The sequence below is a fragment of the Typopeltis vanoorti genome, chromosome 11 (assembly GCF_054136105.1).
Source record: "Typopeltis vanoorti isolate ZY-2024b chromosome 11, IOZ_Tvanoo_1.0, whole genome shotgun sequence".
Classification (NCBI taxonomy): domain Eukaryota; kingdom Metazoa; phylum Arthropoda; class Arachnida; order Uropygi; family Thelyphonidae; genus Typopeltis; species Typopeltis vanoorti.
The window spans coordinates 891,489-910,020 of record NC_143559.1 but is presented as its reverse complement, the minus strand read 5'-3'; the positions used below and the strand labels follow the sequence as shown (position 1 = coordinate 910,020).

At 35.7% G+C, this 18,532-nt stretch overlaps 1 protein-coding gene across 8 annotated transcripts in view; it reads left to right on the top strand.

Annotated features, from left to right (window-relative positions):
• Positions 1–18,532, top strand: part of LOC150101263 (cyclic AMP-dependent transcription factor ATF-2-like) — a 379,459-nt gene that overhangs the window by 273,873 nt on the left and 87,054 nt on the right. For all 8 annotated transcript variants that reach the window (XM_090400483.1, XM_090400482.1, XM_090400481.1 and 5 more), the window contains 2 exons: positions 4,245–4,310; positions 18,288–18,384. In XM_090400483.1, the coding sequence (XP_090256609.1) occupies positions 4,245–4,310; positions 18,288–18,384 (163 nt within the window). The remainder of the gene's footprint in view (positions 1–4,244; positions 4,311–18,287; positions 18,385–18,532) is intronic.

Below are 18,532 nucleotides of genomic sequence, written 5' to 3'. Positions count from 1 at the left end.
TATTAATTAATAGTAACGAGCTCATTTTTATTCTAGTTTGACATGTACTAAAGTCCTAGTATAATTCTCATTAATCCTTTCAACTGTTCAGTAATTGAACAATGACTACAGTTACAAATGATTTGAATTGACACGAGATTTTACAGTACCTTTTGACTTGGGTCTTCTACACTGTCTCTACCTTTTTTCGATATTTTACCTTCCTAGGACGAACTATTCTATAACTTATCACTCCTAAGTTCTTTTGGCACTAAGATGGGCTTTCACAATCTTTACCTTACATTTTTCAATCAAGGTACATAGGATCATCTATTCTATGGCTGTGAAATTCACTACGTGGGCACTGACTTCTTTATAGAATTTTCTTTCTCTCGTTATGATCACTGGATGATGAAACACACTGACATTATCTTCTTTCTTTTTAACTAGACAGCGTCCCTTATTTCTTTCAATAGGAACACGGTATCGAAATCCTGCACACTTTGTTTCCTTATTGTGTTGGACGGAGAAAACTCCTAACCATCACTCAGGAAAACCGCGTGAGACCTATCCGAAGACTCGTGAAGAAAAACCTCTGAGGAAAAAAGCCCCCTTGGGAGGGGTTCCTAACCCTTTTATACGATGACCCCCTACCGACACCTTCTTCAATTTCTTTTCTTCCCACCTTACTGGAGTCGATTTCACTGACCAATTAGAGTGGTGTTTTTTCTGGCAAAACATCATGCGGTCCGTTTCATGCGACTGACACGTGACGAAGTCTCAATTCGGGAATTATGACCTTGAGCTTTGGTTTTTGTTTAAGCTAACCTCTGTGTCATCTATATACTAAATTAATCCCCTTTCCAAAATTTTCTAAGAATTAACTTGAATCTTTAATATCTTATTTCAAGTGTAAAAACTAGCCTCTCACATACAAAATCCCATGACTAATCTTCTTTGCTTTACTTAACCTTATTTTATCATATCACAACTGTAATAAAATTCCCTTCTTTTTATTATTTAGTTCAACAAACAATTTCAGCCATATAAGAGGGTTATCATTCCGTTGTATAAGTCTCTGATCAGACCACACTTGGATTATTGTTCTCAGATTTGGTCCCCAGGATTTGAAGGGGATAAATTAACTGTGGAAAAGATACAAAGACGGATGACAAAGATGGTCTCAGGACTGTACAAGGATAGTTATGAGAATCGGCTGAGGGAATGTGGACTGCAGAGTTTGGCGGATAGAAGGAGAGGTGATATGATTGAGACTTTTAAACTGTTGAGAGGTGGTTACAGGGTTGACACTGGGGAGTTCTTTCACTTGGTTGAACAGCGGGAAGGAGTGGTGACAAGAGGCCATCCCTGGAAGTTACGAAAGGAAACTGTGAGCAAGAGGGTGAGGAGTGGTTTCTTTGCATGGAGGGTGGTTGAGCCGTGGAATGCATTGCCTGATAGAGTGGTGAGGGCGAGAACGGTCAATGAGTTTAAGGAGTGGTATGATAGATTTTGTGTTTCTTAGGGGGAACCTCCCCTTGATGAGTCTTGACAGACTTTATGTTCTTAGGAAGGACCTCCCACGATGAGTCTTTTGACTCCATGGAGGCCTGAATAATAATATTTTTCACTCGGATGCAAGCATATTTTTCTTTCTTTTAATTTTTTGTATTCGTTACTTTCAAAGGCTCTTAACGATATCTGCTTAGGAACAAGCTTACTTACTTAGTTATCTACAGGGTTTTTTAATACTTCTTCATTTGTTACATCATGATAACTGAAATTTTCACATTCTTAAGTTATCAGTGTGTAACATGGATACAGGATTTACCATGTAACAACATGGTAAATCCTGTCTCTATGTGTAAGCAACCAAAGTTTATCTGTGAATAAAGGATATAAGATGTGTTATATTGGAGAATAAGTACACCTAATGTGGATAGAAAGAGAAAAGTGGAAGGGAAATAGGAATAAATGTAGTTTCTGTGGTCACTGTTAGAATAGGATAATATTAAAGGATGCAAGAGAAACTGTGAACCTAAAGGAGATCTTACAGTGTTCATTTATTAAAGCCAGAGATATCAAAAAGGGAGGTGTGTGTGTGTTGGGGGGGGGGGGGGGTATCATCAGCAGTGATTCACTTCGGTCAAAAATTGTAGATGATAAGATTCGATTAACCAAAAAGGAAGTACAGTCATAGATACAGAAAGTAAGATATATTATTATGTACTCAGAGAGAACAGATAGAACAGAATGGGAAAAGGGTTAATGATATCAGAATTTCACCTAACAAGAGTGGAAGTTCAGCAGAAAGATAGTAGCAAGTCAGGAGAGACTGCACTTTGGAAGCTATCTAATATGACAGAAAACAGCAAGACAAAATATTATTATTATTATTATTCCGGGTGACTCCAAGGAGTTGACAGACTCATCGAGGGAGGACCTAACATCATGTCAAGAACAACTATTCGACATTCACACAATATCTATCATACCTCGCCTTGAACTCATTCATAGTCATAGCACCCACAACAGACTCTGGCAGCTTATTCCACTCATTCACCACTCTCCAAGTAAAAAACCTAGCTCTAACACCCCTCGTAACCACATTCTTGTACAGCTTCCATGTATGGCCCCTTGTCCTCCCACCACCAGTCCTATTCTCAAAAATATCTTCTGGATTAATCTTATAGAAACCCTTCAGTAATTTGAATGTCTCAATCATATCACCCATTTTCTGCCTATCGACCAATTTTTGCAACCCACAAATCTTCAATCTGTTCTCATCAAGTTCATTCCATAGACCTGCTATCATCTTGGTCACTTGTCTCTGGATCCTCTTCACCTCCTCCCCATCAAGAAGAAACCCTGGTGCCTATATCTGGGCACAGTGATACCAAGGTTGAAGAATCAGACATATTTCCTTCATCGTATAATGTTATGCATTAAGGGAAGTTGCCCGGTGTTGTACCACTTTACCCCAGTCCTGAAGATACTTTCAGGCGCAAACTTTGTTTGCACACATTTGGATAAAGGATTAAACTAAATTTATTATAGTCTGACCAAGTGAAAAATAAACTTTCAACATCTTTCTCTAAATCCAGAATAATTTAATAAAAAGGTGGCACACCGTTTGGCAGCTCCTATATGAGGAGATGACCTTGCTAATGCTTCTGCCTTGGTATCTCCACTTGGGCGTGGCTCCCACTGAAGAGACATTAATAAAGGTCGAAACTAGTCTGGGTAGTGGCCCTGCCCTTAATGCATAACATTATACATATCCGCAAGGAGATGTTTTGCATTATGGGAGACACTGAGATAGGAGTGTTGGTAGCTTGCTCCACCTTTGCAAGGAGTTGCCTGGTGTTGTACCACTTTTCCCCAGTCCTGAAGATACTTTCAGGCGCAAACTTTGTTTGCACACACTTGGATAAAGGATTAAACTAAATTTATTATTATCAGATCTTATATTTCTATCGTCTAAGGCACTTTGTACCGCATCAATCCACCTATATCTTGGTCTTCCTCTGGGTCGTTTTGCTGCCAACCTGGCAGAGAACACTTGTTTTGCTAATCATTCCTCACCCATTCTGTTTAAGTGACCATACCACCTGAGATTAGCTCTGCTAATGCATTCCTGGATGCTGACAATGTCAAGTTCTTTCCTAATATCCTCGTTTTTAATATGATATTGCCATTGATGCCATCTGTTCACACCTATAATCTTTCTCAGGACTCTCATATCTGCCGTCTCTAGTCTTTGGTCAAGTGTTTTACTTCTGACCCAGCTCTCAGATCCGTAAGTTAAAACTGGTTTGAACACTGTCTTGTATACAGCTAATTTAGTGTTCCGACTAATTTCTCTCTTATTCCATATGAATTTATTCAATTGACTTATGATTATGTTTCATTTATATAATAAATATATGTAATATTTTATCCTCATTGTATCTTTGCTGTAGGCATTGCTCTAAGCTTTTTGTACTTCGTCATATGTGCACATACATTGTTTTTCCTTTTAGTCTACTTCACTATCGTTATTTTCATATATATTTTCAACAGATTGTACAGTGTCACAATTATTTCATTTTCCCCTCTCCATGCTTATTTAAAATAATAATGATAAACTATTTCCTTATGAAGATGAGAAATGACCAGAAGAGGAATGTTATTTTTTTTTGGTTTAAATGTACATGTGAAATTTTTAATTATGTAATAGAGTTCTAATCAAATTGCCAGATTAATGTAATTTCATTTATAAACAGTAGAAGAAGAAGAGAAGCTGAAGAGGATCCAGATGAAAAAAGAAGAAAATTTTTGGAAAGAAACAGGTAATTTTGAGAAAATATTCCATAGGTTTATAATGTCCAATTTTGGAAGAGTAAAAAAAAAAAGTAAACATATAGTTTTTAAACATATATGGTTATTTATGTCAAAATATTGAGTTTTTTTTATTTTATTAGATTAATGAGTTTAATCATTTTGTTAATATACAAAATTACACACCAGAACAAAAGCACAAAAAATATATAAATCTTATGGATACCAAAAAATATATGTCATCTGGGTAGTGATTGTCATTATTAGATACACAGTATCTGTGTATCCCTATCGCTGCTTTCTTTATATTAGTGCCTCCTTATGGGGGCACTAATGTGAATCAATGATATTGTGATATTTGTTATTTATTTGTTTTGAAAAACCAACAAAAAAGATGCAAGAAATATTTATAGTTTATTTTATTTATTTATTAATTTTTTTTTTTAACAGAAGAGGTATGTTAGCCTGTCTCATAGAGAAGCAGATGATTTTTCATCTTTGAAACTCATGGTTTTTCATTCTCTGTAGATCAAACAAAATAGCTGAAGCATGTCCTCAGAATATTCATAATACTTGGGCTTCACAACTTGACTTGTGTTTTCAGTATTTCTAACTAAAGTTGGTTCATGTTAAGAAGATTACCAGACTGTATAAATAAAATCAGATTGGAATAACACGGATGAATATCATCATTAAAAATGAGCTGGAAAAAAAGATTGTGTATAGAATATATATGTCATCTGGGTAGTGATTGTTATTAGAGATACACAGTATCTTTGTATCCCTATTGCTGCTTTCTTTATATACAATTAACAAGTAAGTTATAAAAATCACACTTACAAACTTTTGATTGTTTATGGTTGAGCAAAATAGGGATGAAAACAGAATGTAATTTCTTGACAAATATAAAGCCAGTAAAAAAAAAATCCTTCCATATTGAATGATTTTTTTATTCACATTAGTGCCTCCTAATGGGGGCACTAATGTGAATCAATGATATTGTGATATTTGTTTTTTATTTGTTTTGAAAAACCAAGAAAAAAGATGCAAGAAATATTTATAGTTTATTTTATTTATTTATTAATTTTTTTTTTTTTTTTAACAGAAGAGGTATGTTAGCCTGTCTCATAGAGAAGCAGATGATTTTTCATCTTTGAAACTCGTGGTTTTTCATTCTCTCTAGATCAAACAAAATAGCTGAAGCATGTCCTCAGAATATACATAACACTTGGGCTTCACAACTTGACTTGTGTTTTCAGTATTTCTAACTAAACTTGGTTCATGTTAAGAAGATTACCAGACTGTATAAATAAAATCAGATTGGAATAACACGGATGAATATCATCATTAAAAATGAGCTGGAAAAAAAAATTGTGTATAGAATATATATGTCATCTGGGTAGTGATTGTCATTATGAGATACACAGTATCTGTGTATCCCTATTGCTGCTTTCTTTACATACAAGTAACAAGTAAGTTATGAAAATTGCACTTACAAACTTTTGATTGTTTATGGTTGAGCAGAATAGGGATAAAAACAGAATGTAATTTCTTGTCAAAGAAAACTGTGATAAGCATGCTCGCTAATCATGGCAAGCATTGTATAGAAACAAAATAGAAACAAAATCAGATTATATTTTCCAAGCAGGATAAAAGAAATTCCAAAGAATTTTTTTAATATGCAGCAAGTAAAAGGAAGAATAAATATGGAAGGATGATTTTAATGAATAAGATAGTAGAAAGGTGGCAGAATCAAAAAAAAAATTGAATTACAAAGTGATCATTTGTAAGGGCTTACATGTGGTGAAGATAAATTAAGATATCAAGATATCTCAATGTAAATATAGCTACTGAATTAACTAGGAAAGCAAATGATGTATTATAAAAAAATGACCAAAGAATAGCAGGGTTTTGAGTAAGTGGAAACAGGACAAAATAGTTTTATTATGTAAAGTGGGAAGGATGGGGGGGGGGCCTCTAAGACAGAGATAGCTCATTATAGATCTGTCAGTATCTCAGAGTAGTGCTTAAGGTATTGGAGAAATAAGTCAGAGACAGAATTCAGGAATAGTTAGAAAAGAATACAATACTTTATGGGTTACAGTATGGCTTTGTGAAGGATATGTCTTGTCTTAGTAATTTAGTGATAGTAATTTTTGAATTGACTAAGGGAAATGGTGCTACATCATGGCATTTCACAGGATACTGCATGGAACCTTGCTATGTAAATTGGAGGAAATAAACATGAAGTTGGTGACATGGATAAGAAATGGCTGATGAATTTAGTAGAGAATATATGGAGGAGTTGAATCAAGGAGAAGACAAATGATTTGTAGTATATTTCACAATGTTGTACTTGAGCCCTTGCTGTTCAATTTGTACATAAATGGTAATCAAATGATTTGCAGGGAGGGGGATTGCCAATTCTTTGCCAAATATGCTAAATTAAGATGTAATAAAGGTGATGGTAGAAATCCATCAGCTAAATTTTTAGCCGACCTGGTTGGCTGAGTGGTTAGCGTATCCGCTCTCCAGCCAAAAGGCTGCGGGTTCGAATCCCGCCAAGGGCATGGATGTTTGTGATTGTCTGTGAAAATAGTAGTAGTGGTGGTGGTGGTGGTAGGCGGTAGATGATGACGGTAGTTGTGGTTCGTTGTGGTTGATGGATTTGAGTGGTGGTGACAGAGAGTTGTCGAGTTGGTGCCCTCCCTCGATGAGTCGCTGGACTCCCTGGCGGTGTCATGTAATAATAATAATAAATGAGCTAAATAAACTTGTATTTAGGTACAGTATAAAGGTATTGTGCTTTTTTTATGAGAAAATTTCAAAACTGCATATTATAGTGATGGAACTGGACTGCAAGAAATTGATGAGGCTAGAGAATTGGAGGTGATGGTAGACATGGCACTTAAGTTCAGATGACATTTTACAAAAATAAAGTAAGCAAAATAGTTCAAAAAATCACTTGAATGATAAGAAACATCCGAGGGATCCACAAGCAAGGATAAATAATTCATTACCCTATTTATAAAGCTATATCATGACTTCATCTAGATTACTGTATACACTATTTAGTCAACTGGGTTGGTGGATGAAAAATGATAGAGAGGATCCAGATGCAAGTGACCAAAATAATGACTAATCTATGGAGTTCTTCCTAGACTGAAGAACTATGGAGTTTCATAACGTAGTTGCTAATGAAATTTTTCAATACATGACAGGATTATAGAGAATTAGCATTACCCCTGCTGGAAGTTGTGAGTTTGATTAACAAAGATATAAGCATTAATACATTACGAAAATTATGGATACAACTACTGTGTTAGAGTAAAACTTTAGTTTAATATAAACCAAAATATGCACTCGACGTTTCGACCTTCACATTAAGGTCATCTTCTGGAGTATATGTATATATATACAAAGAAAGAAGCTGCACTACAATCTACATGGCATGCTAAAGTTACTGATCAACCATTAAAATTATTTGCCTGATCTCTGGTGCTAAAAAAAAAAAAAAATTCACTACATCAAAACTAGAGTCCTGTTTAAGCTGGAAAGTAACATGTTCATGCAGAAAATAATAGATAAACAAATAAACAGAAAATAAAATCATTTATATAAGTACAGGCAACCCTCAGTTTACGACGTTCAATTTACGCCGATTCACAATAACGGCAGATGCCTGTTCATGCCTTCTTACTGTAGTGTGGTCTGACTGAGAAACGACACTAGCAGGCACTCTAGTATTTAAGTGGTTACTGAGCTACTACGACGTATATGTATCAAACCTAGTTTTACTGTTGAATCTACCTAATTGTTCTATTTCATTTTTTTTTTATATACATACGTATTTAAATTGATAAAGTACATAATCATACCATGTCTGATGAAAGAAGCGCAGAAAAGTTAGCAGAACTTGGTGTTGAGAAGGCACGGAAATCAGTCACACTTGAAAAGAAGATGGAGGTGATCAGAAGAATGGAAGATGGGCAGACACATGCTAATGTCTGTAGAAGTATGAACTTACCTCCATCGACTGTTACTACAATTATGAAAAATGCAGATAGAATTAAACAGTCTGTGCAACAATCTATGGCAGTACTAAATGCAAAACATGTAAGTTATAGCAGGGAACTTCATGAAAAAATTATTATCATTATGGGTGGATGACTTGAATCAGAAAAACATTCCTCTGGTGCAGGCTGTTATAACTGAGAAAGCAAAAACAATTTTTGAGGATCTTAAAAAGACAGATGGAGGCAAAGAAACAGGATGCAAAGGTTAGTTCATGAGATTTAAGTCTCAAAGTAAGTGCCATAGTATCAAATTATGTGGTGAGGCGGCAAGTGCAGATGTTGCAGCAGCAGCTGCTTTTCCTAAAGAATTTCAAGACTGTGTAGAACAAGGAAGTTATCCTCCTGATCTCATTTTTAATGTTGATGAGACTGGGCTCTATCTACTGGAAAAAATTGCCATCACGCACCTTCATTTCCTGTGCTGCTCCAGGTTTTAAAGCTGCAAAAGATAGACTTACACTTTTGTTGGGTGCAAATGTCTCCAGAACTTTGAAGCTTAAACCAATGTTGGTGTACTATTCAATAACACTACATCCCTTCAAGGGTCTAAAAGCCATGCTGTCAGTCTATTGGAAATGGAACAAGAAGGCTCGGGTTACCCAAGACGTTTTTATAAATTGGTACACAAATTATTTTTGTCTTACCATGCTTCGCTTCTGTAAAAAAATGATTTGCCAGCCAAGGTATTGCTTCTCTTGGATAATGCCCCTGGACATCCTCAAGCCCTTGCTGAAGTAAGAATGCCATTGGATGTCAAGGTTGTTTACATGCCCCCAAACACAACATCGCTTTTGTAACCTATGGATCAGGGGATTATATCAATCTTCAAAAGCCAGTTACCTCCGTATAACATTTATGGAAATGGTAAGAGTCTTGGATACTTCAGGAAAAACTATTCAAGACTATTGGCAGTCATTCAATATTTTGAAGGGCATTAACAATATCAAAGCAGCTTGGAACGTCAGCAAAATGTTTAAAAGGAACATGGCGAAAACTTCTTCCAGCATTTATGCATGACTTCGAGGAATTAGAGCAAGAGGAGAATGTTATTGAAGACATTACCAAGCTTGTGCGAGAGGTGGGATTAGACGATATTACAGTTGAAGATGTGACATCATGCAAAGTGGCTTTACATTCCATGTTCCTACTGATAATAGTTCTGTTAGTATCAATTTCTGTTTCCTTTCAGTATCCCACTTTTCGATCCAACTCTGATCACTCCATTGATATTGCGGACCTTGTTCATTTGGATGTCTGAGCTGGCATGTTTCAGCTGTTGATTGTATAGGCATTAGATAACAATCGTGTTTTTTCTTTATGGTCAGAGAATCGACACCCATCTGACCGACTCTCCTCCTTTATCCAGGCTTGGGACTGGCATGAGATCCCTAAGGATCCCATTGCAGAGTTAAATGGAGGATTGCTGTATATTAAATCATTTCAAAAAAAAAAAAAAAAAAACAGAAGAAAATATCAGTAAATCAGCATTTAGAGTTTGAATATCACGAAATGTAGGATTATCCTTTAAATCCCTATCCTGCAGCTCCTATTGTTTCTCCCCTTCCCCCGCCTCACACACATCAGAGCCTTTGGTGTTTAGGAATTATAAATTATTAATGGTTTTAACTTATATCAAACTTCAGCATTTCCATCAAGACATAACTAAAAGCAGGCCTTAATAGATTTGAATCCATATGATGTATTCTTGCATGTTAGTATAGACTTGTCATAATCCATTACAGGTAACCCTCGTATGATGCGAATGTTAAGTTCCATAGAAATGCCGTGTTATATAAATCGCGTTATGCGAGACTCGGATCACATAGAAAAAATAGTGTTATGTTCTGAAATCTGAAATCGTTTTTTTTTTGTTTTTAATTATATAAACAACAATGACATATCCAACAGAAATATGTTTTTATTTAATTCAGGTAACAAATAAATAGTATAAAATTATAAAAATTACAAATTTTTATAATTTTGTTGCTTAATTGCACATAATGAATAAATGTTTTAGGCAAAATAAAGTGTGTATTTTTATCATCATCATCACTGTCTTCAAAAATAACATTTCGTAGATGTTCTTTATTTATGAGTGATCAGACCTCTTAATCATTTGAAAAATTCATAATATGAAGCTAAACAAAAATCCAATTTTCTCGTGAATTTTCCAGAGTGCTCCATTGAGAGATCATTATCCGTAAAATAACTTTATAACTTTCTTGCCAAATCTAAACCTTCTGCTAATTTCTTTAAACTGAATTCTTTAACAGATTTATCACATTCAGAATCTTCAGCAGAACTTTCCCTGCCATTTGGTTCGACGTCATTTATTAATTGTATCAGTTCCTTCTTATTTAAATCTGTTTCTCCATCAATTAATTCACTAATTTCATTTTCAACCATATCACAAACGCCCTCTCCTCCAAAAATGTGTGCGACGTCTGTTATATGACTTAGCTCGGCATCCACTGGAGGTACGAAATTTTCTTCCAGAATGGCTTCAGGCCTTATTTTTTCCCCATCAAGCATTCAGTGTAGAGGGTTGTAATTCCTTAATGGAATGGAGGACAGAGAAATAATTTTCACACAAGTCAATATTGAAAACTCTTTCCATGCTTGAGCCAGTGTCATGTTTGGATTAGATTCCATTTTTTCCAAAATTAATTGGAATGTTCGACAAATATAATATGACTTAAATGTTGATATTATTCCTTGGTCGAGTGGTTGAATAAGTGAAGTAGTATTACATAGCAAAAACATTATTTTAATATTTGGATGGCTTAAATTTGTCAGGTGGCCTGGTGCGTTATCTAAAATTAGTAGAATTTGAAGTCGATATTCTTTTTCTTTGTGTAACTTTTCTACATCGGGTAAAAAACACTTGAAAAACCAATTTTCAAACATGCTAGCTGTAACCCATGCCTTTTTGTTGGCCTGCCAATAAGCAGGTAGGATAGACTTGTCAAGCCCTTTCATAGCATGAGGATTTGAGGATCGGTTAATAAACATTGGTTTTGTCATGTAATCACCTGATGCATTACTAAAATTACTAAAATACTAAAATTACGAAAAAAAATGCCAAAACAGTAGAGTAATTCTATCTTTGGAAACTTTGAATCCAGGAGCTGATCTTTCATTTTTCAAAATACAGATGCGTTTTGGCATTTTTTCCCCTAAAATAACCCGGATTCATCTGCATTGAACACCTGGTCTGCACTATAACCACCTTCTTCAATGATTTTTAAAAGTTCTCCTGGGTATTTCTGGGCATCTTCTACGTCTACTAATGCTGATTCTCCCTGGATTTTAAGATTATGCAAAGAAAACCGCTTTTTAAAGTTTTCGAATCAACCCTTACTGGCACAAAAATCCATTGCTTTCTTCTGAAGAATCTTTGTCAAGTTTTTTAAATGTTTGAGAGCTTTTTGTTTAATAAGATTTCCTTCCAAAGGAATTTTCTTTTGAGTGCAATCTTCTATCCATATCATTTGAGATCTCTCCATTTTTCGATTAGAATATCGTGTAAACGAGCAATGTGCTTTGCACTTACTGTTGACCCAGCAATAACACTTTCTCGGATTTTATGTTCATTTTGTTTGATTGTTTGAATTGTTGATTCATTTAAATTCAAAGTCCTTGCAACAACTCCTGGTTTTTCTCCATTTTCCAACTGATTCAAGATTTTAATTTTTTCTTCAAGAGAAATGAATTTTCTCTTCAATGTTGGTTTTCTCTCTTCTGTTGCAGTTTTAATTTTAGTTGCCATTACTATAAAATAAATTTTTTACCAAAATAAAGCATTACATATTAATTATGTAACTCACCAGAAAATAAAGTGCTCCGCTTGAGATTAACACACTTAAGAATTTTAATGCGCTTTCCTGGCAGTTGTCTTCGAATACTCTTCATTTTCGAAGACAAATTTCAATAATAAATAAACTTGGTTTTTAATCCTATTTCCCAAGTAAGCAAACAGACAAGTAAGTCAAGTTTGCGCCTGCACGTAGTGCCAGACTGAGGGAACTTGTGGTAAAGGTGGAATAAGCTCTGATCACTTTCCTTAGTATTTTTCCCTTAATGTAAAGCACATTCCCTTGCAGAGATGTATGATGCTATTGTAATGTTTTCTTACTCTTGTTTGTTCTAAGTTTCTACTTGTTTATTATATGTTAATATTCATATGCAGTCGCACTTTCAATTCTAGGCCGCCAATTAATCTAGTGAAGAGTGTGCAAATATGGAAGACAAAGGGGTTGCCTTTGTGTAGTGCCAATTCCTTTGTTTCATTTCTGGTGCTAATCCTTTTTCGGATTTAGGAAAAATTTATATTATGCTGCACCATCCTAAATTCTAGACAAGAGAATAACTCAATAATCAGTGAATTAACACTCAGAATTGTATACACTATTATCTAATTCCTTGATAAGTTCGTTAAGTACATAAATCTTACAAAACCTATATTTCATTGCAGTCATAGCTATTCTTATTTCTTAACTCCGGCTTTGGTTCTAACTTTTATGAGCGGTGCAAAGAGATCAAAATCAGGCAAATCGTTAGATTATGTAGGCTGTTCGATAAGTTACAAGACTATATTTATACAGAAAACAGATTACCTTTAATTGTCATCATTTACACGGTCTTTTTTGAAGTAACTACTGTGAGACACGATGCATTTGTCCCAACGTTGCGTCCACTTCTTAAACACATGTGAAAGTCCTTTTTTTGAGAGTGCTTTCAAAACCGCCTCTGCAGCTTTTACACATGCTTTGTTGCTTTTGAAATGGCGGCCTCTTAGTGGTTTCATGAGCTGAGGAAACAGCCAGAAATCGCATGGCGCGAGATCAGGACTGTATGGAGGGTGTGGTAGGATATCTATGTTGTTCTTCTGCAAAACGTCCATTACACAACCAGCAATATGTGGCCTTGCATTAACGTGGTACAATAAGAAGCCATTCTTCAGCAATGGATGCTTCCTTTTGACGTGCTATACCATTGTCCGTAAAACATCCCGGGTTCTACAGCGTGTTGGTAAACAATGCCTTCGTAGTCAAAAAACATTATGGTCATAACTTTACCAGCCGATTTTACAGTTTTTGCTTTCTTTGGGGTAGGCGAAGACGGATGCTTCCATTCACTGCTTTGTTGTTTTATTGTAGGATCATAGTGATACAACCAAGCTTCATCTGCTGTAATGATGCGTTTTAAGAAGTTGTCGCCTTCTTGTTCCAGTCTTTCTTTCCATTCTGTGCCTCATCCACTCGATGCTGCATTTGCTCCGGTGTCAAGAGTTTGGGAATCCATCGGGCGCAAACACGATTCAGTCCTAAATGTTCAGCCATGATTGAGTGAACACTTCCCACAGAAATATTCAGGACAACATGCAGCTGGCGTACTGTAATTCTGTGATCCTCCTGGATGATAATCGCTGCTGTGTTGATCATTGTCTCTGTGATGGACGTTGAAGGTCTTCCCTCACATTCAAGATCTTCCACATTTTGCCTTCCTTCCTTAAAAGTTTTATGCCAGTGAAAAACACTTGCCCTCGACATTGCTTCATCGTGGAAAGCTTCGCGTATCATGTTAAAAGTGTCCGATGCCGATTTTTGCAAACGCACACAAGATTTAATCGCATGGCACTGTTCCAAGGACGCTTCCATTTCGACGACTGGTCGCAGCTCGTAGGCACGCCGAAACAAGCTTGCGTTTAGTCATGTGACACTGGCACATCAGCCCATATACGCAATCTATCAACCTCTTTTGTTAATACAGACAGCAACATTTCTTTATTCCACAGAAATTAATATTGTGATGAGTGGTTTCGCGACAGTAAAATTAGTCTTATTACTTATTGAACAGCCCTCGTAAATAAAAAGAAACACATTTATTCATCAAATCAAATATTTTACAGATAACAACAATTACTAGCTTTGAATCACAACTATCCTTCAGATTGAGTTCAATTAATTAAATGATGCAAACTCTCTCTTAACATTTTATAAGATGCCTCAAAATCTCAATTGAAACTAGATTAGAGCTCCAACTAGATTGGAGCTCTAATCTAGTTTCAATCTAATCTAATCTCCAAAAAAGATTGTGTAGGATTATGTTAATGCTATATGGTGTACTCAGTCTGTTAATTCATTAGCCTCTAGAAATGTTGATTACTGAATGAATGTTTAGTAATCAACATTTCTAGAGGCTACTGAATTAACAGACTGAGTACACGATATAGCATTAACATAATCCTACACAATCTTTTTTTTTAGAACATACGGTTCCCCCTTTTTCTCCTTGTTTAAGCCCTAGAGTCCTTTCATTTAAAGAGACATGAATAACTAGAAAGTTCCTTGCACGAACACAGATTATCCCTCTCAGTACAAATACATATTAGAACAGAATATTACTTTACCAGGGACCGTAGAAATACTTGGCCTTCTCGTTTGTCTCTCGAGTGCTTTTGTCTCGTTGAGCATGCTTCTGCTTGACATCATCTGAAAGAATCAACTGGTGGGCTTGGACACGATTCGCCTCCTTCGAAGTAAGTTACTCTAGCTTGCCGCTATCGGATCAGGTGGGTCGGCATGACTTGTCGGTCTGCACTGTACTTTCTGCAGGGCCGAGATCTGTGCTCGCTGAACTACTGTGACTCTTAACATTTTATAACATGCCTCAAAATCTCAATTGAAACTAGATTAGAGCTCCAACTAGTAGCTAAACATTTCTAGAGGCTAATGAATTAACAGACTGAGTACACCATATAGTATTAACATAATCCTACACAATCCTTTTTTTACAACATATGGTTCCCCCTTTTTCTCCTTGTTTAAGCCCTAGAGTCCTTTCACGAACACAGATTGTCCCTCTCAGTACAAATACATAATAGAACAAAATATTACATTACCAGGGACCTTAGAAATACTTGGCCTTCTCATATGTCTCTGAAGTGCTTTCGTCTCGTTGAGCATACTTCTGCGTGATATCATCTGAAAGAATCAACTGGTGGGCTTGGACACGATTTGCCTCCTTCAAAGTAAGTTACTGTATTTTTTGCAGGGCCGAGATCTGTGCTCACTGAACTACTACTTGACTGGTGGGCCGCTCAACGACATGTCCATGTGCTCTTGCAACCTTCCTCAGGATTTCTGGAACTCGCATCCGTAGAACGAAGAGAAAAAAGTCCTGAGCTGGTGCCACCAAGCTCTATATATCCGAGGCGCTCTCTTCACTTTCCTACATCACGATCTCCCCTCCTTTCTTGGGCTCAGCACCTAACTTCTCCTAGCGTGCTTCGCTGGAAACTTCCGCGCGAAACTCTACTCTGGCGCACTTGTTCGCCTCAGGCCTTCAATGCTTAATTCGATTATCTTGCTTGCAATATGACTCAGATACTTACATATTAACACAGGGTTCATATATTTTTAACTTATGGTAAATTTAACAAAGACCAATAAGAGTATAAAGGATAAAGAAAAATTACTTAAGTTATAAACGTTATCGATAATTTACACTTAGTTTTCTGTTCTCTGATGCACAATTATTAGCTCCGGGAATGTTGTTACTTGTTAAATCTGAATAAATAATTCAGATTTAACAGAATAATAATATAGGAGGAATAATTTCTCTTTCATTCAGAAATTAACACTATGCATTAAAGGCAATGGTCACTAGCCACACCTGAAAATGCTAAGGTTGAAGTAATGTAGAGGTTATGAATTTTACCTAAACAAGTTGCCACAAGGTGCTTTGACCTTATTAAATAAAATCTCAGGATGAGAGCTAGATGTAGATGGTTTTTTAACTTGGATATATTATGCAAGTTTCTTTATGCATTCAAGATACCAAGTAATTTTATATAAACTTGGTTTTTAATCCTATTTCCCAAGTAAGCAAACAGACAAGTAAGTCAAGTTTGCACCTGCACATAGTGCCAGTCTGAAGCAACTCGTGGTAAAGGTGGATTAAGCTCTGATGACGAGACCTCAGTAAAGGTCGAAACAGGTATGGGTATTGACCATTGCCTTTAATCCATAGCATCATACATTTCCGCAAGGGGATGTGCTTTACATTAAGGGATAAATACTAAGGAAAGTGATCAGAGCTTAATCCAATTTTACCATGAGTTGCCTCAGACTTGCACTACGTGCAGGCACAAACTTGACTTACTTGTCTGTTTGCTTACTTGGGAAATAGGATTAAAAACCAAATTTATATAAATTACTTGGTATCTTGAATACATAATATACCCAAGTTATAAAACTTTCTTTATCTAGCTCTCATCCTGAGATTTTATTTAATAAGGTGAAAGCACCTTGTGGCAACTTGTTTAGATAAAATTCATAAGCTCTGCATTACTTCAACCTTAGCATTTTCAGTCTGGCTCCCACTGACGAGACCTCAATAAAGGACAAAACCGGTATGGGTAGTGCCCATTACCTTTAATGCATAGCATCATACATCTCCGCAAGGGGATGTGCTTTACATTAAGGGAAAAATACTAAGGAAAGTGATCAGAGCTTAATCCAATTTTACCACGAGTTGCCTCAGACTTGCACTACGTGCAGGCACAAACTTGACTTACTTGTCTGTTTGCTTACTTGGGAAATAGGATTAAAAACCAAATTTATATAAAATTACTTGGTATCTTGAATACATAATATACCCAAGTTATAAAACTTTCTTCATCTAGCTCTCATCCTGAGATTTTATTTAATAAGGTGAAAGCACCTTGTGGCAACTTGTTTAGATAAAATTCATAAGCTCTGCATTACTTCAACCTTAGCATTTTCAGTCTGGCTCCCACTGACGAGACCTCAATAAAGGACAAAACCGGTATGGGTAGTGCCCATTACCTTTAATGCATAGCATCATACATCTCCGCAAGGGGATGTGCTTTACATTAAGGGAAAAATACTAAGGAAAGTGATCAGTTCTTAATCCACCTTTACCATGAGTTGCCTCAGACTTGCACTTCATGCAGGCACAAACTTGACTTACTTGTCTGTTTGCTTACTTGGGAAATAGGATTAAAAACCAAGTTTATATAAAATTACTTGGTATCTTGAATACTGTAGAAAGTAATTTTAAAAACGTGGATATATCAAGTGATGTATCAATCTGATATATCATTTGATTGAATTTTATCATTAGACAATACCATATTGATTATCCATCATACAAAAATATCTTAAAAGATTTATCTGTTTCTTAATATTCAAATTACTGGTTATATTTTTTAATATAACCAGTAATTTTAGTAGCCATAAAGTAAACTATTCTAATAAAATTTGTTGCAGAACATCACATTTTGTTTTTACACATGTTCACACCTTACCTTGCACACTAGTGTTGCAAGGTAAGGTCAAGGAGTTTCCATCACTCTTTAAAATCAGGAGGGAAAAAAAAGTGACAATTTATCATCATTTTCATAGATCTTGTCATTGCACAGAAAAATGTTTTATCAATTTTTTGTGAGTCCTACCCATAAAAGGCTATACTACTATTGTCTGTTTAGTAGTACTATAAATAGGCTGATACTTCTGCACTGCTTTTGAGGCTTCCAATATACTGGATGGTGGTCTCACACTGAGTTTGATAATTGTTTACTAGCTAAAGCCTTTTTACCTTTCTACAACATGATTTGAACCTACATGTGTTGGTTGAGGAGAAATGCTATCCTCTCAACCAGGCCATCAAAGCATGCCGGTTGATATCATATTGTTAGGTAATATTATAAAAATTTTAATTTAAAGAAATTTAGGACCGCCTAGGAATATCATTCTCAACTGATCTCTTTCTCAGTGAACATCTCTTTTATGCTGTTGTTGTACGTACTTGTATTATTCTTCATTTATTTTATTTTTTAGCCTGAAGGAATATTTATATTATGATTTGATATTTTTAATGTTATAGGGCAGCTGCCACTCGCTGCCGACAAAAAAGAAAACAGTGGATTCAGTCCTTAGAAAAGAAAGCTGAAGAGTTAACAGCTACTAATTCGCAGTTGCAGGTAATTATAATCATGTGCATATACAATTACTACATTGAAGTAGGTTGGTGCAGTTTTATCAGTTATAAGGAAATCGCTTAGCATATGTGAAATTTCATAAATGACTCATGAATTACATTCATATCTCTCAGACTAAGCTGTTTTATCA